At 39.7% G+C, this 22615-nt stretch overlaps 2 protein-coding genes and 1 long non-coding RNA gene across 5 annotated transcripts in view; 2 read left to right on the forward strand and 1 right to left on the reverse strand.

Annotated features, from left to right (window-relative positions):
* Window positions 1–22615, reverse strand: part of STING1 (stimulator of interferon response cGAMP interactor 1) — a 160236-nt gene that overhangs the window by 65170 nt on the left and 72451 nt on the right. The gene's annotated exons all lie outside the window — the stretch shown is intronic.
* Window positions 1–22615, forward strand: part of UBE2D2 (ubiquitin conjugating enzyme E2 D2) — a 56251-nt gene that overhangs the window by 21375 nt on the left and 12261 nt on the right. Inside the window, exons 2-3 of one of the 3 annotated variants that reach the window (XM_077897470.1) lie at window positions 12415–12553; window positions 18405–18468. In XM_077897470.1, the coding sequence (XP_077753596.1) occupies window position 18468 (1 nt within the window). In that variant the 5' untranslated portion in view covers window positions 12415–12553; window positions 18405–18467. Of the gene's footprint in view, window positions 1–12414; window positions 12554–18404; window positions 18469–19789; window positions 19905–22615 lie in introns of those variants that run through there. The other 2 variants (XM_077897469.1, XM_077897471.1) reach the window with 2 other exon arrangements.
* LOC144313954 (uncharacterized) lies at window positions 20845–21687 on the forward strand. Its single transcript, XR_013379593.1, has 2 exons — window positions 20845–21478; window positions 21573–21687. It is a non-coding gene; the product is annotated as an uncharacterized LOC144313954 (long non-coding RNA).

The following is a 22615-nucleotide window of genomic DNA, read 5'->3' on the forward strand; positions in this document are numbered from 1 at the left end:
TTATTTTTTACATTTGATTTGTTTGAATTATTACATAGATAAAGTCAACTAATTAAATTTGGTTGGTGTCTTTTAAATCTTTAGGTATCCCCTCTTTTCTCTTACATTTATTTGTTGAATACAATAGATCCCTTGTTTTATATACTGTCCCATATTCTCTAGGTATTGCTGATTGTATCCTCCTCTTCTTAAACAGACTTGCAGACAGTCCTGTTTTTAGCTCCACTTCCAGGAGTTGCTTGTACTATCAACTTCTGAGCCTTTGTAAATTTGATTCTTTGGGTTTTTCTTGTAGATTATAATTACAACCTTGGGACTGCCAAGTCACTAAAACTCATCGCTCTTCTCTTTTACTTTCCCAAAATTTTGTTGCTGTTCCCTCTTCTCCCATTCTTTGTACTAGTGGGTTTAAGCCTTAAAAAAAAAAAAAAAAAATTCTTAACTGTAGAGAACAAATAGATTGTGACCAGAGGGATGATGGGTCAGGGAAGGGGTGAAATAGGTGAAGGGGATTAAGAGTATACTTATCTTTTTTTTTTTTTTAATATGAGTATACTTATCTTTATGAGCACTGAGGACTGTATGGAATTGTTGAATCTATATTATACACCTGAAATGAATATAACACTGTATGGTAACTACCCTGGAATTAACATTTTAAAAAAAAATCTGTTGACTCTTATTTTAGTAGGATTTTGGAGAGAGTGAAAGTTGCATGTTCAATCTGTCATTTCATGTGAAATTTTGAGATGCAGTCAGTGATTCTTACTATATATTTTTCTAAAAACATGCTGTATTGCTAGACCAAAAATCTATATTTCTAGGAATTGTAACTTAAAAGAAACAGGTACTTCAAAAGTCATAAAGTACAGAACTCCTGTATATCTAATTATTTTTATGTAGCAGATAAAAGTATTGCATATTTGCAGTATTCTGAAAATATCTCGTGATTTTCTTCTAATTGATCTAATATATAACATAAAAGCGGTTGTCTTCTATATTTAGCTAAGATGCCTTGCCTATTATTTACCTCATTTGAGGTTTTAGATGAGTATATCTATGAAGATTATTGTTTGGTGTTTTAAGGGACCCTGGACAATATATTAGGATGTCAGATCTGGAGGGGAGTGGGATAACTTGAAATAAACTACTTTAATCATAACTTTCTAACCTTAACAATATTTTAAAATACTAAAGATTCTTCTTCTTCTTTTTTTTTTTTTTTTTTTAAGATTTTATTTACTCATGAGAGACACAGAGAGAAGACATAGGCAGAGGGAGAAGCAGGCTCCCTGTAGGGAGCCCGATGTGGGACTTGATGCTGGAACTCCAGGATCATGCTCTGAGCCAAAGGCGGACACTCAACCGCTGAGCCACCCAGACATGCCCTAAAAATTTTTCTTTTGAGGCAGTAGGTTTTGGTAACAAGGCAGTTGTGGGTTGTTGGGTTATTTCTTTATTTTTGTTTTGTTTTAGTATTTAGCTGAATTAGAAATTTGTGATTATTTTTGCTGAGAAACTACTATGGTAATAATTGTTGGAAGGATCTATTATTCAGAGTCCTATTTTCTCTCTCTCTCTTTCTCTCTCTTTCTTTTTAAGGTTTATTTATTATTTGAGAGGGAAAGAAAAAGAATCACAAGCAGACTCCCTGCTGAGCATGGAGCCCAATGCAGGGCTTGATCTCATGAGCCCAAGATCATGATCTGAGCCAAAATCAGGAGTTTGGACACTTAATCTTAACCTTCTGAGCCACCCAGGTGCCCCAAAGTTAGATTATTTGTGTCTTTCTCTGTCTCCCCTCCCTCATCCCCCTCACCTCCACCATCTTCCTGGTTTCCTAATCTCCAGTTCTGACCCTACCACCCCACCTCAATCCAAACAAGATAGCAAGGAGGAATCCACCTCTTCTTTGTCCTTTATCCTCATGCCTTGCTCATTTGCAATTTATGTTCAGATCTATTTTCTTACCTTCCTCTACTTTGCTCTTCCTACAAAAGGCAAGCTCCCTTTCTCAGGCTCCCTTGCCAAGCAGCTCCCAGTCAGGCTAGGGCGGTGGGGATAACAAGACCAAGGGAGAGGGCATTTCTTCCCTCTTGTTGCTGACTGCATGTCTTTCATGGTCCAGCTCCCTTTAGGCGGCCACAGCTCCTGGGCTCTGGGGACATGACCTGCCTCTCTGGTCTCTCCAGTTTTAGGGATGGTAGTAGTCCTGCTCTTCCTAATCTCAGGATCTCCATTTTCTATTAGCCCTTTCATTTTTCTAAACCTTCAAAAATAGTTCCCTGTGTTAAATTTCTTCTATGAAACTCACTGGCATGGATTCCACTTTCCTGATTAGAGCTTGACTGACAGAGTCCTCTATATCCAGTTAGTGACCATGCCTTGCCAGTTTTTGTTTCTGTTGCTCTTTATCCCTTTCTCACTGCCCTAATTCAGGCCATCATCTTTCACCTGGACTAATCTAATGTCCCCATTTCTAGTCTTTTGATTTTCAGTCTAGTTCCCTGTGAAGACCTTTTCCACATGCTGCCAAAGCAAGCAGTCACCTTACTGTGACCTTGTTACTAACCTTCTTAAAAACCTCTTTAGTGGCTCTATATCTCATACAAGAGCTCTGAGCTCCTTGGAATGATGGACAAAGCTTTTCTTACACTCTTTACCCCTACCAGCTGCATCTCCGGCTTCTCTGTTCTAATAACACCAAAATGCTTATAACATTGGCTCACACATTCACACATATGTATGCACACAACTCCTCAAACACAAACCCCCTGCTTTTTCACCTCCCGTGTTTCTCATTAGTTTTCCCTTCCTACCTGTGTGGCTAACTCTCCTTCAAAACTCAGCTGAAAGATTTCTCTTCCAGAAAACTTCGTGATGATCCAGCCTGGGCTTCTCTGAGCTTGAGTAGCATTTTTGAATACTTTTATAAGTGCAGTTACCATATTTTATTAACATACTCTGCTTATACATCTCTTTTACCCAGATGGAGTGTCTCAAAGGCCTTGACCATGCCTTCTTCATTTGTCAGAGTCCTCTTCTCTTTAGAGACTATATAGGGGTATTTGTCACTTAGCTTTGCTGTGTGTTAAACAGTTCCAAAGCGTAATGCCTTAAAAGAACAACTTGTTATTTCTCAGGATTCTGTGGATTGACCAGGCAGTTTTTGTTACATGTATTGTCTGCTAGGATCATTTCTGTGATTGTATTCAGCTGTCACCAGAGTTAGAAAGTTCAAGGCTTCCCCCACATTGTCTGGGAACTTGATACTTACTGTTGGCTTTTGAAATGTACATCCCTGGGGATGCCTAGGTGGCTTAGCGGTTGAGCGTCTGCCTTAGGCTCAGGTTGTGATCCCGGGATCCGGGATCAGGTCCCACATCGCCTCCCTGCGAGGAGCCTGCTTCTCCCTCTGCCTGTGTCTCTGCCTCTCTCTCTCAGTCTGTGTCTCTCATGAATGAATAAATAAATAAATAAATCTTTTTTAAAAAAATGAAGTATACATCCCCAGCCCTCAAAGGGTCTTTCCAGCAAGATGGCCTGGACTTCCTATGTAGTGGCTCATAACAAAAGAAGAAAAGCTGTCAGGCCTCTTAAATACTAGATGTAAAACTGACAGTGTCATAAATTGCTCTACTTTTTTGGTCATCCAAGATGTATGGCCAGCCTGCATTCTAGAGGAAGGGAAACGGACACTTTTTTTCTTTCTTTTTAGAGTGAAGGGGAGAATCTCCAGCAGACTTTCTGCTGAGCATAGCACTGGACACAGGGGTGGATCTCAAAACCCTGAGATCATGACCTGAGTAGAAATCAAGAGTTGGTCACTTATCCAGCTGAGCCACTTAGGCACCCCCTGATGATTCGTTGATAGGAGGAATAGTATGTTCTTAATAGGGAAGGAGAAGTTGTTGATAGCCACCTCTGGAGATTATTTACTGCAGGGGAAATTGTAGTAAATGTTGTCTTAATAATGTATTTACTTCTTGGATATGGTCATGTGTTATAGATTTAGTAGAATTTTCTTTTTTGAGATGCGTGGGTGACTTAGCAGTTAAGCACCTGCCTTCAGCCCAGGGCGTGGTTCTGGAGTCCCGAGATCAAGTCCCACACTGGGCTCCCTGCATGGAGCCTGCTTGTCCCTCTGCCTCAGGATCACTTTTTTTTTTCTTTTTACCAGTTTTATCAAGATGTAATTGACATTAACATTGTATAAGTTAAAAAAAACATTGTATAAGTTTAAAGTATACAGTATTAATTAGATAACACTTACATATTTAAAAAGATTCCTGCAGTAGTGTTGGCTAACTACCTTCACATTGTCATATAATTACCATTTATTTTTTGTGGTAAAAAGATTTAATGTGGGATCCCTGGGTGGCTCAGCAGTTTAGCACCTGCCTTTGGCCCAGGGCATGATCCTGGAGTCCCGAGATTGAATCCCGCGTCGGGCTTCCTGCATGGAGCCTGCTCCCTCTGCCTGTGTCTCTGCTTCTCTCTCTCTCTCTATCTCTCATGAATAAGTAAATAAAATCTTTAAAAAAAAATTTAACGTATACTCTCTTAGGAAATTTTAAGTATGTAATACAGTATTACTAACTATAATCACCTTGCTGCACATTAGGTCTTGTTCATCTTATAATGAGAAGTAGTCTAACCAACATCTTCCCATTTCCTCCATCCTCCCCCCTCCCCCAAGTTTCTTTGTGTAACCTAGTGCTGGGAGACTAAGAAAAGGCATTAAAAAGATAAGAGATAACTAGTATTGATGTACTGGAATCAAACTGTTTCTAGTAGCATTAAAATAATAATTACTGGGCTCTTTTGTGTTTTTTCCACTTTGTGTTAAGTTTTTTCTGTAAGACTTTAAAAGCCTAAAGATCAAGGAGGTGGCTCTCTTCTTGATTGCCTGTCTGTTCTGGAAATTGTTGGATAAAATTTGAGTTACAGGAAGAAGGAATTTCATACTGCCAGATTTGTTCCTACCAAAACTCTCACTTAGCTCATGCTCTTGATATCACGTGTATATTAAGAAACTTGAGGGATCCCTGGGTGGCGCAACGGTTTGGCGCCTGCCTTTGGCCCAGGGCGCGATCCTGGAGACCCGGGATCGAATCCCACATCAGGCTCCCGGTGCATGGAGCCTGCTTCTCCCTCTGCCTATGTCTCTGCCTCTCTCTCTCTCTCTCTCTCTCTCTCTGTGACTATCATAAATAAATAAAAATTTAAAAAAAATTAAAAAAAAGAAACTTGAGGCTGCACCTGATATTAATATTATACTGTATATTAACTAGTATTTTTAAAATATTTATTTATTTATTTTAGAGAGAGAGAGTGGAAGGAATGGGAGAGAGAATCTCCAGCCGACTCCCTGCTGAGTGCAAAGCCCAAAAGGGGCTTCTTTCTTTCTTTCTTTCTTTTTTCTTTCTTTCTTTCTTTCTTTCTTTCAGATTTAATTTATTCATGAAAAACAGAGAGAGAGACAGACATAGACAGAGGGAGAAGTAGGCTCCCTGCAGGAGGCCCTATGTGGGACTCGATCCTTGGACCAGGATCACGCCCTGAGCCAAAGGCAGATGCTCAACCGCTGAGCCACCCAGGGGTCCCAAGGGACTTGATTTAATGACCCTAAGATTATGACCTGAGCTAGAGTGGAGTCCCAGGCCCAACTGACTGAGCCACAGGGATGTCCTAACTAACTAGAATTTTTTTTTTTAGATTTTATTTATTTATTCATGAGAGACAGAGAGAGAAGCAGAGACATAGCAGAAGGAGAAGCAGGCTCCCTGCAGAGAACCTGATGTGGAACTCTGGGATCACAACCTGAGCCAAAGGTAGAAGCTCAGGGATCCTTGGGTGGCTCAGTGGTTTAGTGCCCGCCTTCGGCCCAGGGCTTGATTCCAGAGGTCCAGGATTGAGTCCCACTTCGGGCTCCCTATGGGGAGCCTGCTTCTCCCTCTGCCTATGTCTCTGCCTCTCTCTCTCTCTCTCTCTCTCATGTATAAATAAATAAAATCTTAAAAAAAAAAAAAAGGAGAAGCGCAACCCCTGAACTACCCAGGTGACCCTAACTAGAATTTAAATAAAAACTTTGAAGAAAAAAAACCAACAAGTTAAAGTTGACTAGGCTGTCCTTTTTCTTTTTTCTTTTCTTTTTACTTAATTCATAATGTTTTCATACTTTTCCTATTGTCCACTCAAAGAACTACTGCTTTCCTTGCTACCTCCTCTTAATCTCAAAAATGCTCTGAGAATCCTCAAGTAGCACCACCGTAATGATTATATAGGTTAAACATTCCCTGCAGGTTAATTGGTCAGATTTGCCATATTAAAAACTGCCTATGAAAAAAAAAAAAAAAACTGCCTATGAGACTTAATGATTTGTCCTTAATATCAGGAAGTATAAAATGTTTTTAAAACAGGTAATATTAAAAAAAAAAAAAAAAAAAAAAACAGGTAATATTCATTGGACCCAGACCTTTCCCCAGCCTAACTATAGACTTGAATTTTGTCTGGCCTTTTCCCAACTCATGCTGCTGATGAAGTAGAAATTCTTTTAGAGTGTGAATTTCATCATAGGAAAACAAACTATTCATTTTTTTCTTCCCCCAAGACACTAATAAATGCCTCTATTACTGTGTAAGAAGATACTTGATTTAGATGGTACCTCAAGTGATTTCAGTGTAGACAAAGATCTCCTATCTCTTAAGCTTACATAAAATGTAATTTTGAAAAGACATTTCTTCAGATATACCTATTCACACTTTTGTTAATACTGTCTGGTATCTAGTTTTGAAGGTTGGACCATTCCAGAGAGAGACAAAAATCTTTTTCTGTTGGTATTTTGAATCATTGTTCTAAAATACAATCCCAGGCTTGAGATTTGGTTTGGGCATTATTTGTTGTTGTTGTTGTTTTTAGTGAACTGTATTTTCTGTGCCTTGATGATTATATGAGATAGCTTTGCAAATGCGTAGCCAGTCTTCTAGCATAGTAAAATATAAGAGTTTAGTTGACTTTGGTCACCTATTTTATGTCAGAGAATGTCAGTCTATAGAAAGACTGATTTAACTGGACAAATTCACCATTGAACTCCCTGGATTAGTATTGGAGAACTTGTGAAAGGGAAAACTGTGCTTTGGGATTGAAGAGTAAAGTCTATGAGAAGTGTTACTTTTTTTTTATTTTTTAAGATTTTATTTATTTATTCATGGGGGACAGAGAGAGAAAGAGGCAGAGACACAACACAGGCAGGGGGAGAAGCAGGCTCTCCAGAGGAGCCTGATGTGAGACTCAATCCCGGGCCCCGGGATCATGCCCCGAGTCAAAGGCTAGAGCTCAACCACTGAGCCACCCAGGCATCCTGAGAAGAGTTACTTTTAAATTTCAAGGATTTATTGTTCTAAGTTAACAGTTTATATATATTTCAAAACATCAGAAAACCAAAACTTAACCATATGCTACTTATTAAAAATAATACATGCAGGTTTTTTTAGAGGGTGGAACATAGTTTTACAGGATATAATTGGACATAAGATGTCATTTTTACCTCTTCTTGAAGTTCCCATTGTCCTGCAACTGGAATTAGCACAGAAATACACCAAGATAATTATATTAATATCAATTCATTTCCCTATTTTCTGTAGCATGGGACTTTGGTACATGATTATTTTTATGCAAGAGTGTGGTGGTGACCTTAGACAAAATAAGTTCTTTAAGTTTCTAGTTTGCTACATAGTTGTCAGTTGAGGTGGAATCAGCTAGTGGGTTGTACAAGATTCTGGTTACCTGAATGCTAGGAAAGGAGCTTTTCCTGACATTTCAGTATTTTCTTGGAAGCTTAGTGAGTGGTGGAATCTTTTGGCATAGGTGCTCCACCAGCTGTCTAGCTCATACACTCTTTTTTTTTTTAATTTTTATTTATTTATGATAGTCACACAGAAAGAGAGAGAGAGGCAGAGACATAGGCAGAGGGAGAAGCAGGCTCCATGCACCGGGAGCCCGATGTGGGATTCGATCCCGGGTCTCCAGGATCGCGCCCCGGGCCAAAGGCAGGCGCTAACCACTGCGCCACCCAGGGATCCCTAGCTCATACACTCTTACCATCCACCTGGCTATGTGCCACCCTCATTTTGGAGATAGAGTATTGAAGAGCATGACCACTACTTCAATAATTGAAAGGAGAGGGAATTTCAAACCCTGATAGGTACCCTGTATAGAGTCTAACCTGCCCTGACAACCTAGCTATCACTGCTTCTCAGCTCTAGGAGTTATTAACAAGGAATAGCTGTTTGCCTGTTTTGCTTTTGGTACCATATGTGCCTACTTGATATTTTTGTCTCCTCTACCTATTACCTAAGTAGTCTTCTAGAACAGTTGTGCTTATATTTTTTTTTAAAGTATCTTACAGGGATCCCTGGGTGGCGCAGCGGTTTGGCGCCTGCCTTTGGCCCAGGGCGCGATCCTGGAGACCCGGGATCGAATCCCACATCAGGCTCCCGGTGCATGGAGCCTGCTTCTCCCTCTGCCTGTGTCTCTGCCCCTCTCTCTCTCTCTGTGACTATCATAAATAAATAAAAAAAAAAAAATTAAAAAAAAAAAAAAAGTATCTTACAAAGAAAGATCCTGTTGTCTTTCTCCAGCTACTTACACTTACTCTGTGTAATTGTAACCATTCTTCAACAGACACTTTGTGGGCGCTTCCCATAGACCAGGCATTGTGGAGAGCTGGAGGCCAAATCCTTATTTTTCATTTAATGTTGAGTGGTATTAAATAATCACACAGATGAATATGAACTAGGATGCAAGTGCAATCCCAAAGCATAGTCAGTTTCTGTTTCACAAGTTCTCCAACACTAACCCAGAGAGTTCAAAATGATGAATTTGTCCAGGTAAATCAGTCTTTCTATAGACTGACAATGTAGTAGAATGTTTCTAGGATCTTGGACTGGTTGAAATTTTTTTCCCCAAGTTTTGAAATGAGTAAATGGTAGTTTATAGAGGTAAAATAAAGTCTAGGAAAAGTTCTTGATCTTCAGTAATGAACAAAGAATATTCAATTATAACAGAATATTTCTAAGTAGTTGCTGCTGAAGAGCTCAAAGAAACTGCTTGTTCTTTGGTATCATCCAGTCTCACCCAAAAATCCCTGTTCTAGGGATGCCTGAGTGGCTCAGTTGGTTAATTGTCAGCTCAGGTCACAGTCTCAGGGTCCTGGGAAAGAGCTTGGTGCCCGACTCCCTGCTCAGCGGGGAGTCTACTTCTCTCTCTCCCTCTGTTTCCCTTCATGTGCACACGTGTGTGCTCTTCCTCTCTCTCAAATAAATAAAATCTTGTAAAAAACACCCAAACCTCTTCTATTCAAGTTCAGTAATTAAATTAATATATTTTATATGTATCACTGTGGACTATCTCCTGACAGTATCAGTGACTAAGCCAAATAGACTTCCTCTAGGAAGTTTATGTGCTTTTGTTTATCTTCCCATTTACAGGTGATTCTGCTTGTACAGTGTTAGGCATTCATCCATTCATTCAGGCATTTGAGTGCCTCTTATATTCCAGTCTCTGGTAAATGGAGTAAAGAATATATCTTGTCTCTCACTCAAAGAATTTATAATTAAGGATTAAAGTGGGGACCCCTGGGTGGCTCATTGGTTGAGCATCTGTCTTTGGCTTGGGACGTGATCCCGGGATCCGGGATCGAGTCCCACATCGGGCTTCCCACAGGGAGCCTGCTTCTCCCTCTGCCTGTGTCTTTGCCTCTCTCTCTCTGTCTCTCATGAATAAATAAAATCTTTATTTTAAAAAAAGGAGTAAAGGTGAGGGTATATGGAAGTTAACTTTTGATAGTTACAGATGAAAAATTGAACGTGAGGGCTCAGTAGTTGAGCATCTGCCTTCGGCTCAGGGCATGATTCTGGGGTCCTGGGATCAAGTCCCACATCAGGCTCTCTGTGGGGAACCTGCTTCTCCCTCTGCCTGTGTCTGCCTCTCTATCTGTGTATCTCATAAAATAAATAAATAAATAAAATAAATAAATAAATAAAATCTTTTAAAAAATGGTCTTTATAGTAGAAGGCAGCATCAGTAACATTTTACAGTGCCAAGGGAATTAAGTCTATCAGATCAGATAATTTGAGATTTTATAATTTGATATTGTCAGAAATTACATATTTCTCTTTTAAACTCATCTAACTATGAGTTGATATCTCCCAATTTTTTTAAGATTTATTTATTTATTTTAGATTTTATTTATTTATTTATTCATGAGAGACACACACACAGAGACAGGCAGAGGGAGAAACAGGCTCCACACAGGGAGCCCGACGTGGGACTCCTGGGTCTCCAGGATCACGCCCTAGGCTGTAGGCGGCGCTAAACTGCTGAGCCACCAGGGCTGCCCAGATTTATTTATTTAATAGAGAGTGTGCAGGGCTCCATCCCATGACCCTGAACTGAAATCAAGAGTTTTGTGCTTGGGGTGCCTGGGTGGCTCAGTCAGTTGAGTGTCTACCTTCACCTCAGGTCATGATCCTGGGGCCCTGGGATGGAGCCCCATGTCTGGCTTCCTGCCCAGCAGGGAGTCTGCTTCCTCTCTCTTCTCTCTTCCTCTGCCCCTCCCCCAACTCAAGCATGCTCAGTGTCTATCCAATAAACAAATTAAAAAAAAAAAAAGTGTGCTTAACAGACTGAGCCACCCAGGTGCCTCAATAATATCTCCAAAGCTTTAAAACTGTGTAATTTAAAAAACGTTAAAGGTGATTGGCTAGCTTAATCTGTACACATATGACTTTTTTTTTTTTTTAAGATTTATTTGAGAGAGAACAAGAACACATGCATGTTAATTGTTTCTAATTATTTTGAAATATTAGTTTCAACTGGGTGCCTGGGTGGCTTATTCAGTTAAGTGTCTGCCTTTGGCTCAGGTCATGATCCCAGGGTCCTGGGATCGAGTCCCATATCAAACTTGCTGCTCCTCCGGCAGCCAGAGCCTGCTTCTCCCTTTCCCTCTGCCTGCCACTTCCCCTGCTTGTGTTCTTTCTCTTTCTGTCAAATAAATAAATAAAGTATTTTTTTAAAAATTAGCTTCAACCATTATGCTGGACGTAAAAGTAGGTACTAAAAGTTAAATTAACATTTCTGTTGGAACTCTGCTGGTAAGACAAGAGTTGGGTAGGGAGAATGCAGTACTATAGTGATGACGGCTTCCCTTCAATGTGTTTAAAAATGGAACACACCTTGTCTTTCTAAGTCTCAGATCCCTTTCTTGATTCTTCATTTTGTGCTATCATTTTGCACGTTACCTCTCCTTCCCATCTTGTTGTTACTGAGTTTTCTAGCCTTGCTCTTTTGTCTCTTTGCTTAATTCATCAAACATAAAGGTAATCAAGATTTAGTGTGCATCATAATTTTGTGGCGGGGAGGGGGGGCTTGTTAAAACACACATGATAGAATATATTCCAGAATTTCTGATTCAGTAGGTCTGGTTGGGGAGCCAAGTTTCTTGTGATGCTCCTGCTGTGCCAAGACCTCATTTTTGAGAACTGGTCTAGGTGTTCTTTCTTTGCATTGCAATCATCTTAAAGGAGCTTCAGGTTAATTTCCTGGGCAACACAGAAATTCTCAGACATTTTAACTTACACATTTCAAATATTTTAGATCCAGACTAAAGAAGCATGGTATTATATAGAACATCACTTCCTTACTCTCCTAATTACTAATATATTTTTCTTGGGTTAGATACTCTCTGTCTTGTTTTCTTATAAAATTGGGAATTGGTCTGGGTGATCTCTTCTGACTTTGAAATTACAATTTTTTGAATCATAATCTGTGCTTAAACCTTCTCTTATCCTTTAAAAATATATTTTTTTAAAGATTTTATTTATTTATTCATAGACACAGAGGCAGAGACACAGGCAGAGGGAGAAGCAGGCTCCATGCTGGGAGCCTGACGTGGGACTCGATCCCAGGTCTCCAGGATCACAGCCCAGGCTGCAGGCGGCGCCAAACCGCTGCGCCACCGGGGCTGCCCCCCAAAATATATATTTTATTTATTCGTTTGAGACAGCATGAGCAGCAGGGGGAGGCAGAGAGGAGGGAGAAGCAGATTCCCCCCTGAGCCAGGAGCCTACCTGAGCCAAAGATGCTTAACCAAGTGAGCCACCCAGATGCCATTCTATGGATTTTTTTTTTTTTTAAAGATTTATTTATTCATTCAGAGAGAGAGACAGGCAGAGAAACAGGCAGAGGGAGAAGAAGCAGGCTCCGTGCAGGGAGCCTGACGTGGGACTCGATCCTTAGTCTCTAGGATCACACCCTGGGTTGCAGGCAGCGCCAAACCGCTGCACCACCGGGGCTGCCCCCTTCTATGGATTTTTAACTACATTTCCTACTACTATCTTTTTTTTGTTTTAGGAATATGATTTCCAATGAAGAGATATGCAGGGATAACAACAGTGCCTTACATTATTCCTGAAGAATATCTATTTTCCAGAGGATTTAAAATGAATCACTATTAAATAAAACAGAACAGTAAAACCTCTGAAAGCCTCAGGTATTTCTGCTTACAGTACTAGAGCAAAAAGGAACCTTCATAACTCTTTGAGGGGATGGGGTCTTGGAAGGGAGATGTAGATTTTCTTTTCACTTGCAAGTAATCAAGTTAGACTTAGTTGGTTAAAGTTAATATTTCTGTTAGTTATTTTTAAGCAACGTTTTCCCAAATCTTAACACTTTTATGAAGCAAAATACAGATGGCATGGAACAGAGATTTGTTTCACCATTTTGGTCTTTACTCTGTGGCATAAGGTGAAAGGAACAAGATGGGAAAATGAAAGGTTACAGTTAATTTCTTAGAAAAATGGCTCCAAAGTCAAGTTTTAAGAATTCTAAATATACTGCTATACAAATCAAAGATCTTTGCTGGTGATAATTAGGATAAAAGAAGATTTATGGCTCAGATGGTTAAGCGTCTGCCTTCCGCTCAGATCATGATTTCTTGGTCCTGGGATTGGGTCCTATGTCAAGATCCCCAGCTCAGCCGGGAATCTACTTCTCTCTCTCCCTCTGCCTTCTCCTCCTGGTCGTGTGTGCATGAGTTCTCTTCTCTGTCTCTCAGATAAATAAATAACAAAAGTCTTTTTAAAAATGCATACAGGGGTACTTGGGTGGCTCTGTTGGTAAAGCATCTACCTTTGGCTCAGGTCATAATCCCAAGGTCCTGGAATCGAGACCAGCATCCAGCTCCCTGCTCAGTGGGGAGTTTGCTTCTCCCTCTCCCTCTGCAGCTCCCTCTGCTTGTGCTCTGTCAAAGAAATAGGTTAAATCTTTCTTTTTTTTTTAAGATTTTATTTATTTATTCATGAGAGACACAGAAAGAGGCAGAGATACAGGCAAAGGGAGAAGCAGGCTCCATGCAAGGAGCCCGACTTGGGACTCGATTCTGGGTCTCCAGGATCACCCACCCCTAGGCTGAAGGTGGCGCCAAACCACCGAGCCACCTGGGCTGCCCGGTTAAATCTTAAATCATAGAGAATTAAACCTTAAAATAATTAAATTAACTGGTATTAGGTTATGGGGCTGTTTGAACTAAGATGAAAAATAGGAAAGTAACAGAGAATCAAAATTATTTATAACCTTTGATCTTTAGAAATATTAGTTCTGTTATATAACTAGAAATAAGGGGAGTATATAGCATCAAATAATTTTTTAAATTGAGTACTCCAGTAAAATCTGTAGTTTGCTCCTATAATAAGACCTTCATTTTAATATTTTTTAGATTTCAGAGGGTACCTGGGTAGCAGTCAGTTAACTGACTCTTGGTTTCTGCTTAGGTCATGGGGTCGAGCCCCAGCTTGGGCTCTGTGCTCTATGTGGAGTCTGCTTAGACTGACTCTATCTTCCTTTCCCCCTGCCTCTTCCCACTTCTCTAAAATAAAGAAATTCTTTACTATTTTTTAGATTCCAAGGAAAGTTAGAATATAAAATCTTTTTGGAAATGAAGTATTATTGGGGTGTGTGGCTGGCGCAGTCACTGGAGCAAGCGACTCTTAATCTCAGGATCATGAGTTCAGGCCTCCAGTTGGGCATGGAGCCTACTTAAAAATTTAAAAAAAGAAAAAAATTGTGTATTTTCTACCTGAACTGTCAAAGTTTCCTCCTCCCACTTTTTCCTAAATTTCTAAACATGCTTCATTTTTCTATTGCTCTTTCTGTAGAAAAGAAGGTTTTCAGTAAACAAATTCCTTGAGTTTTGGTTTTGTCTTATCCCTAGTCTCATTCCCAATAATGTATAATTTTGCTGTATTATATATAAGATGAATTTGTACATTGTTTCTTTTAGAATAAAAAGTCAAAGAAATTAAAGATAGAAACCCAAATGTTAAACGAAAAACTGCCTGATACACGGTACCTGGGTGACTCAGTTGGTTAAGTGTCTACCTTTGGCTTGGGTCATGATCCCAGTGTCCTGGGATTGAGCCCCGTGTCAGGTTCTTCCCTGCTCAGGGGGGAGCCTGCTTCTCCTTCTCCCTTTGCCCCCCACCTCTGTCCCTGCCTGTGCATGTGCTCGCTCTTTCTCAAGTAAAAATAAAAATCTTAAAAAAAAAAAAAAAAAACTACTTGATAGGTTATTTCTTCTGCCAAAAGTAAGTGATCTGTCTAGATCAGTGCCTTTATTAAAATTTAAGATTGAAGGGCAGCCCCGGTGGCCCAGCGGTTTAGTACCCCCTTCAGCCTGGGGTGTGATCCTGGAGACCCGGGATCAAGTCCCACGTCAGGCTCCCTGCATGGAGCCTGCTTCTCCCTCTGCCTGTGTCTCTGCCTCTCTCTCTCTCTCTGTCATGAATAAATGAATAAAATCTTTAAAAAAAAATGTAAGATTGAATTTCAGTTTCATCCTAATACAAAAACATCAAATTGTGTGTAACTTCTATATTTATTCAGTCTAACTGGGTTTTCACTATTTGATTACCCTCTAGGTGGTTACAACTTTTAATAGCTGTTTTATTTTAATCCAAATTTATCAGATCATATATTTCTATTAATTTTTCAAGAACCTCTATACTATTTTTCTTAGTGGCTGCATCAATTTATATTCCTACCAGCAGTGCACAAGGATTCCCTTTTCTCTGCATCCTCACTAGCACTTATTTGTCTTGTGTTTTTGATAGTATTCTGACAGATGCGAAGTGATAGCTCATTGTGGTTTTGATTTGCTTTTCCATCATAAGTGATGTTGAGCATCTTACCATGTGCCTATTGGCCATTTATATATCTTCGTTGGGAAAATATCTGTTCAGGTCCTCTGCCCATTTTTTAATCACACTGTGAGGGGATTGGTGTTGAGTTGTATGAATTCTTTATATATTTTGGATGTTAACCCCATATCAGATCAGTCATTTGCAGGTATCTTCTTCTATTCAATAGGTTGCCCTTTTTGTTGTTGATGGTTTCCTTCACTTTTTAGTTTGATATAGTCCCAATTGTTTATTTTTGCTTTTGTTGTCCTTGCCTGAGGATACAGATCCCAAAAAATACTGCTATGACAAATGTCCAGGAATATACGGCCTCTGTTTTCTTTTAGGAGTTTTATGGTTTCAGATCTTATATTTTTAAGTCTCTAATCCATTTTGAGTTTCTTTTTGTGTATAGTGTAAGAAAGGGATCCAGTTAAAAAAAAAAAAAAGAAAGAAAGGGATCCAGTTTAATTCTTTTGCATGTAGCTGCCAAGTTTTCCATTTATTGAAGAGACTGTCTTTTCTTCATTGTATGTCCTTGCCTTCTTTGTTATAGATTAATTAACCATATAAGCATGAGTTTATTTCTGGGCTTTGAATAGTGTTTTGTTGTTATTTTTAGAGAGAGAGAGGGGGCAGGGAGAAGCAGAGGGAGAATCTTTTTTTTTTTTTTTTTTTTTTTTTTTTGCAGAGGGAGAATCTTAAGCAGGCTCCATGCCCAGCACAGAGCCCAATGCAGAGGCTCGATTTTACAGCTCTGAGATCATGACCTGAGCCAAAATTGAGGGCCAGATGCTTAACTGACTGAACCACCTAGGCACCCCATGGGCTGTGAATACTTTTTATTGTACTTTTAAAATACCAGATTTTACTGCTATTTAAAGATATAATCTGAGGTACCTAGCTGGCTAGTTGGTAGAGTACACTACTCTTGATCTCAGGCTCGTGAGATTGAGCCCCACATTGGATGTGGATATTACTTAAAAAAAAACTTTTTAAATTAAAAACATAATCTGAAACTGCCCTGTTTTCCCCCCAAATATTTTATTTATGTATTCATGAGAGAGAGAGAGAGAGAGAGGCAGAGACACAAGCAGAGGGAGAAGCAGGCTCCATGTAGGGAACCCAATATGGGACTTGATTCCAGGTCTCCAGGATCACGCCGTGGGTGGAAGGCAGGCGCTAAACCGCTGAGCCACCCAGGGATCCCCCTAAAACTACCCTTGTTTTAAATCTCCAATACCAAGCCAAGAGGAAAAGGAATAGGATATGATTTGCTGCCTTATGGTTTCTTCAGGAATTCCCACCCAGTAACAAATCTCAAGTTTGTGGGCTCTTAATGTTAAAGTGACTAAGAAGCTGGCATCTGGTTGTAGAGCATTATTACAGGTAGATCTGTCTCTGATTACAAAATTTTATGGTGGACTTTATTACCTCAGCCTTTTTATTTTTTATTTTTTATTTTTTATTTTTTATTTTTAAGATTTTATTTATTCATGAGAGACACAGAGAGGCAGAGACATAGGCAGAGGGAAGAGACACAGGCTCCATGCAGGGAGCCCGATGTAGGATTCAATCCTGGAACTTTATGATCACGCCTGAGCCGAAGGCAGATGCTTAACTACTGAACCACCCAGGTGTCCCTACTTCAGCCTTTTTAATATATCCAGCCTTTTTTTTTTTTTTTTTTAATTTTGGTAGGATTCTTTCCTTTTCTTTCTTTTTTTATTTTTAAGATTTTATTTATTTATTTATGAGAGACAGAGAGAGGCAGAGACACAGGCAGAGGGAGAAGCAGGCTCCATGCAAGGAGCCCAACATGGGACTCCAGGATCATGCCCCAGGCCAAAGGCAGGCGCTAAGCCGCTGAGCCACCCAGGGATCCCCCCAGCCTTTTCAATCTATCCTTTTTTAATTTTTTTCAACTACCTTTGGAACCCTGATAGTCCATATCACCTGAAAACATATCAAAATATTGTCAGATGGTCTCATATATTTCAAATATTGATGACTTCCACAACTAACCTAATAGTTTAATGGTATAAAAATTGGCCCTTGGGCAGCCCCGGTGGCTGAGTGGTTTAGCGCTGCCTTCAGCCCGGGGTGTGATCCTGGAGACCCGGGATCGAGTCCCGTGTCGGGTTCCCTGTGTGGAGCCTGCTTCTCCTTCTGCCTGTGTCTCTGCCTCTGTGTGTGTGTGTGTGTGTGTGTGTGTGTGTGTGTGATGAATAAATAAATAAAATCTTTTTAAAAAATTGGGATCCCTGGGTGGCGCAGCGGTTTGGCGCCTGCCTTTGGCCCAGGGCGCGGTCCTGGAGACCTGGGATCGAATCCCACGTCGGGCTCCCGGTGCATGGAGCCTGCTTCTCCCTCTGCCTGTGTCTCTGCCTGCCTCTCTCTCTCTCTCTCTCTCTGTGACTATCATAAATAAAAAAATAAAATTAAATTAAAATTAAAAAAATAAAAATTGGCCTTGAAGGTCAACTTCTTTTTTTAAAGATCTATCTATCTATCTATCTATCTATCTATTTATTTATTTATGATAGACATGGGGGGGAAGAGAGACAGAGAGAGAGAGAGAGAGGCAGAGACACAGGAGGAGGGAGAAGCAGGCTCCACGCAGGGAGCCCGACGTGGGACTCGATCCCAGGACTCCAGGATCACGCCCTGGGCCGAAGGCAGGTGCTAAACCTCTGAGCCACCCAGGGATCCCCTGAAAGTCAACTTTTTTGAAAACTAATATGAAAACTAATAAACTTTTTACTTTAAAACCATGTTTGTAGCTCTTTAGTATGTAATACATGTTTATTTTCCTTATAGTTATCTACTAAACTCTAAACAAAGCAAAAATGATCCACTTTTTAAACATACATTTGCATTAAAGAATCTAAAATACTGGGTCACCTGGGTGGCTCAGTCATTTAAGCATCTGATTCTTGGTTTCAGTTCAGGAATACATTTTTTTTTTTTTAATAAATTTTTCTTTCCTCTTTTTTTTTTTTTTTTTAAGTTTTACTTGAAGAAATCTCTCCCTCTCTGACTTTGAAACAGTGTTCCTTAAAAAGCTTTACTAATGGGTTAGACAATATTCATATGAGTGAAAATTTTATTAATTGGTAAAAGTTACATTTATGTTGAATATATTTCCTTTCTTTCTGTTTTCTTAAGGAATTGAATGACCTGGCACGGGACCCCCCAGCTCAGTGTTCAGCAGGTCCTGTTGGAGATGATAGTAAGTATTTAAAAGGAATGATGGAGTAAAACTGCATAACCATCTGCGTCTGGGAAACTCTAGGACTGATGAACATTTCTCTCTTAAGATTATTTTTTGCATGAAAAGACAATTATGCTGTAGGGAAAATGCCGTGTTTACCCTTACTTTTCCATGAAAGATACAGTTCTGTATATATCCCATTTATAGTATTCATTTAGAACCTTTTGAACCTTTTCTACCAGATATTGTCTGTGTAGTTTTTCCAGCCCCTTCCTAAGTATCCTTCAACCCTTCTGGGTATTTTACTGGGGTAAAATATTTGAGGTTTTACTTACAAGTAGCTACTGTCTTTTAAGTAAAATAATACTCAGTATGATAGGGAATAATAGGGAGAGATTTTTGCGTGTGTGTTTCCTTCCACTGGTTCATGTTTGTGAAGACAGGTAGTTTATTTCTTCTCTCTCTCTCTCTTTTTTTTTTAGGTAAGTTTATTTCTAATGTCCAATTTATCTGCTTAATCCTCTATAAAATAATTTACTAGGCCTTATCACACATGTTGGATAATAATGTGTTTTTGTTTCACTTTGTCTCAACAGTTTTTCCTCCTTATACCATCTTCTAGCCTCTTTTAAAAGAAGGATTTTTGGGGCAGCCTGGGTGGCTCAGCGGTTTAGCGCCGCCATCAGCCCAGGGCCTGATCCTGGAGACCTGGGATTGAGTCCCACATCAGGTTCCCTGCATGGAGCCTGCTTCTCCCTCTGCCTGTGTCTGTCTGTCTGTCTGTCTCTCTCTCTCTCTCTCTCTCTCTGTATGTCTCATGAATAAATAAATAAAATCTTTTTTAAAAATAAATAAATAAAAGAAGGATTTTTTGAACTAGACTGTGCTTTATGACACAAAACTAATTCACACAAAAAATGTGTAATATTTAGCAAATAGGAAAAAAACATACTTGGAAACAATTTTGTAAGAAAAGTATATACGTTAAGACAATAAATAAGAGGTTATACTTGTGTTTAACATTTTTTCCTGATTGTGCTTAAGAATGTTGGTTTTGGTTAGCCAAACTTAAGAATAAAGCAAGGGGAAAAAGAAGGAAAAATAAGATTAAAACAGGGAGGCTAACCATAAGAGACTCTTAACTCTATAGGAAACATACAGAGTTGTTGGTGGGAAAGGGTAGTAATTGGATGATGGGCATTAAGGAGGGCACTTGATGTAATGAGCACTGAGTGCTATATGCAACTGATGAATAATCCCTAAATTCTACCCCTGACTAACAACACACTGTATTTAACTAAATTGAATTTATTTATTTATTTATTCATGAGAGACAGAGAGCGGCAAAGACATAGACAGAGGGAGAAGCAGGCTCCATGCAGGGAGCCGGATGTGTGTGACTTGATCCCGGAACTCCAGGATCATGCCCTGAACAGAAGACAGACGCCCAACCAGTGAGTCACCCAGGCATCCCACTAAATTGAATTTAAATAAAAAATTTTTTTTTTTAATTTATGATAGTCACACAGAGAGAGAGAGAGAGAGGCAGAGACACAGGCAGAGGGAGAAGCAGGCTCCATGCACCGGGAGCCCGATGTGGGACTCAATCCCGGGTCTCCAGGATCATGCCCTGGGCCAAGGCAGGCGCCAAACCGCTGATCCCCTAAATAAAAAATATTTTTAAAAAGAATCAAAGTAAGGTCCTTTTGCAGGGATTCCATTACATATAAAACAGATAGATGGTATAAATTATAAAACTAAGTACATGTGATGAAAAGTGCCATTATCCAGATTTATCCAGTATGAGTAGCTATAGTATTTGATATCAAACAGGATAGGCCAATTAAATACACATTGTCTCGTTTAAGCCTCACAATAGTTCTTTTAGGCGAGTAGAGTAGAAATTGTAAACTATTTTAGAGAAGAATCTAGTGAGGGACTCGTGGTTTCCAAAGTTGGCTGATGCTCAAGCTTTTTTTTTTTTTTTTTTTAAGATGTTATTTATTCATTAGAGAATGAATGCATAAGCGGGAACGGTAGAGGCAGAAGAGGCAGAGAAGAAGGAGAAGCAGACTCCCCACTGAGCAGAGGACCCCCCCTCCCCAACTTGGGGCTCAATCTCAGGACCCTGAGATCATGACCTGAATGGAAGGCAGATGCCTAACTGAGCCCCAGGTGCCCCTCACTCTCAAGTTTTCTTTTTTTTTTTTTTTTTTTAATTTTTATTTATTTATGATAGTCACAGAGAGAGAGAGAGGCGCAGAGACACAGGCAGAGGGAAAACAGGCTCCATGCACCGGGAGCCCGATGTGGGACTCGATCCCGGGTCTCCAGGATCGCGCCCTGGGCCAAAGGCAGGCGCCAAACCGCTGCACCACCCAGGGATCCCACTCTCAAGTTTTCTGATTTTAGTTTTGTCATTTATGGTATCATACAGTCCACCTGTATCACTGTAGTCTTTTAATTGAAAAAGTGGTTTTATTTTAACAAATTATTATTTTTTTAATTTTTATTTATTTATGATAGTCACACACAGAGAGAGAGGCAGAGACATAGGCAGAGGGAGAAGTAGGCTCCATGCACTGGGAGCCCGATGTGGGATTCGATCCCGGGTCTCCAGGATCGCGCCCTGGGCCAAAGTCGGGTGCTAAACCACTGCACCACCCAGGGATCCCAAAAGTGGTTTTATTTTAGTTAAATTCCTCGAAGTTGAGAGTGGCTGATCTTTCATTAAAAGTGGTTGAAGTAAAAAAAAAAAAAAAAAAAAGTGGTCGAAGTCTGGGGAATAGACCATTTTTGAAGTTCTCTTCAGTGTACTGAAGTAATTTGCCTTTGCTTCACATAGTTGGTATTATCACATTCCTTTCTCAGAAAAGTTGTTATCCTTGAGAGTTAAGTAAAACTGCCCCCAAAGCATAAGCAATACAAAAAAAAAAATAGGTTTTACATTTTAATGAAGTTTGATTTAGGTGCTGTAAATGAGATCATCAAGAAAGTGAGGAGACAACAAAAGGAGAAAATTGTGGAGGTCAGCTCTTGGATAAGGAAATTTATTCAAAACATTTTAAAAACTATAATTCAACAATAAAAAGATAAATAACCCATTTTTGTTTTTAATAAAGGATCTGCTAAAGAAGATGTACAGGAAAAAAAAAAAAAAAAAGAAGATGTACAGTTGGCCAGTAAACACATGGAGAAGATGCTTGGTATCATTAGTCATCAAGAAAATGTAGATCATATCCATAATGAGATACCACTTTATGCCTTCTAGGATGGCTGGAATAAAAAAATCAAGTGTTGATGAGGTTGTGGAGAAATTGGAATCTTGTACATTGCTGACAGTAATGTAAAATAGTACAACCAATTCAGAAAATTAGTGGTTTCTCAAAAAGTTAAACTTTGAGTTATCATATGACCCAGTGAGTTCACTTGTAGGTATATATCCAAGAAAAATGAAAATATGTCCATGTAAAAACTTCTGCATTAATGTTCATAGAAACAGCAACTGTAATAGCCAAGATGTGAAAACAATCCAAATGCCCACCATCTAATGAAGGGATAAATTGAATGTATGTCCATACAATGGAATATTATATGTCAATAAAAAGAAGGTGAGTACTGATGTATACTACAGCATAGATGAGCCTTAAAAAGATGCTAAGTGGGCCGCCTAGATGGTTCAGTGGTTGAGGGTCTATGTTCAGCTCAGGGCGTGATCCCGGGTCCAGGGATGGAGTCCTGCTTCGGGTTCCCTGCAAGGATTCTTCTTCTCCCTCTACCTATGTCTCTGCCTCTCTCTCTCTATCTCTCAAGAATAAATAAATAAAATCTTTTAAAAAGAAAAAAAAAGATACCAAGTAAGAGAAGCCAGATATAAAAGGCCACATAGGGATCCCTGGGTGGCGCAGCGGTTTGGCGCCTGCCTTTGGCCCAGGGCACGATCCTGGAGACCCGGGATCGAATCCCACATCTGGCTCCCGGTGCATGGAGCCTGCTTCTCCCTCTGCCTGTGTCTCTGCGCCTCTCTCTCTCTCTCTCTGTGACTATCATAAATAAAAATTAAAAAAAAAAAAAAAGGCCACATATTGTATGGTTCCATTTATATGAAATATCCAGAATCAATCCATAGAGACAGAGGTAGATAATGGTTGCATAGAACTAGAGA

This window comes from Canis aureus, chromosome 5, assembly GCF_053574225.1.
Source record: "Canis aureus isolate CA01 chromosome 5, VMU_Caureus_v.1.0, whole genome shotgun sequence".
NCBI classification, from domain to species: domain Eukaryota; kingdom Metazoa; phylum Chordata; class Mammalia; order Carnivora; family Canidae; genus Canis; species Canis aureus.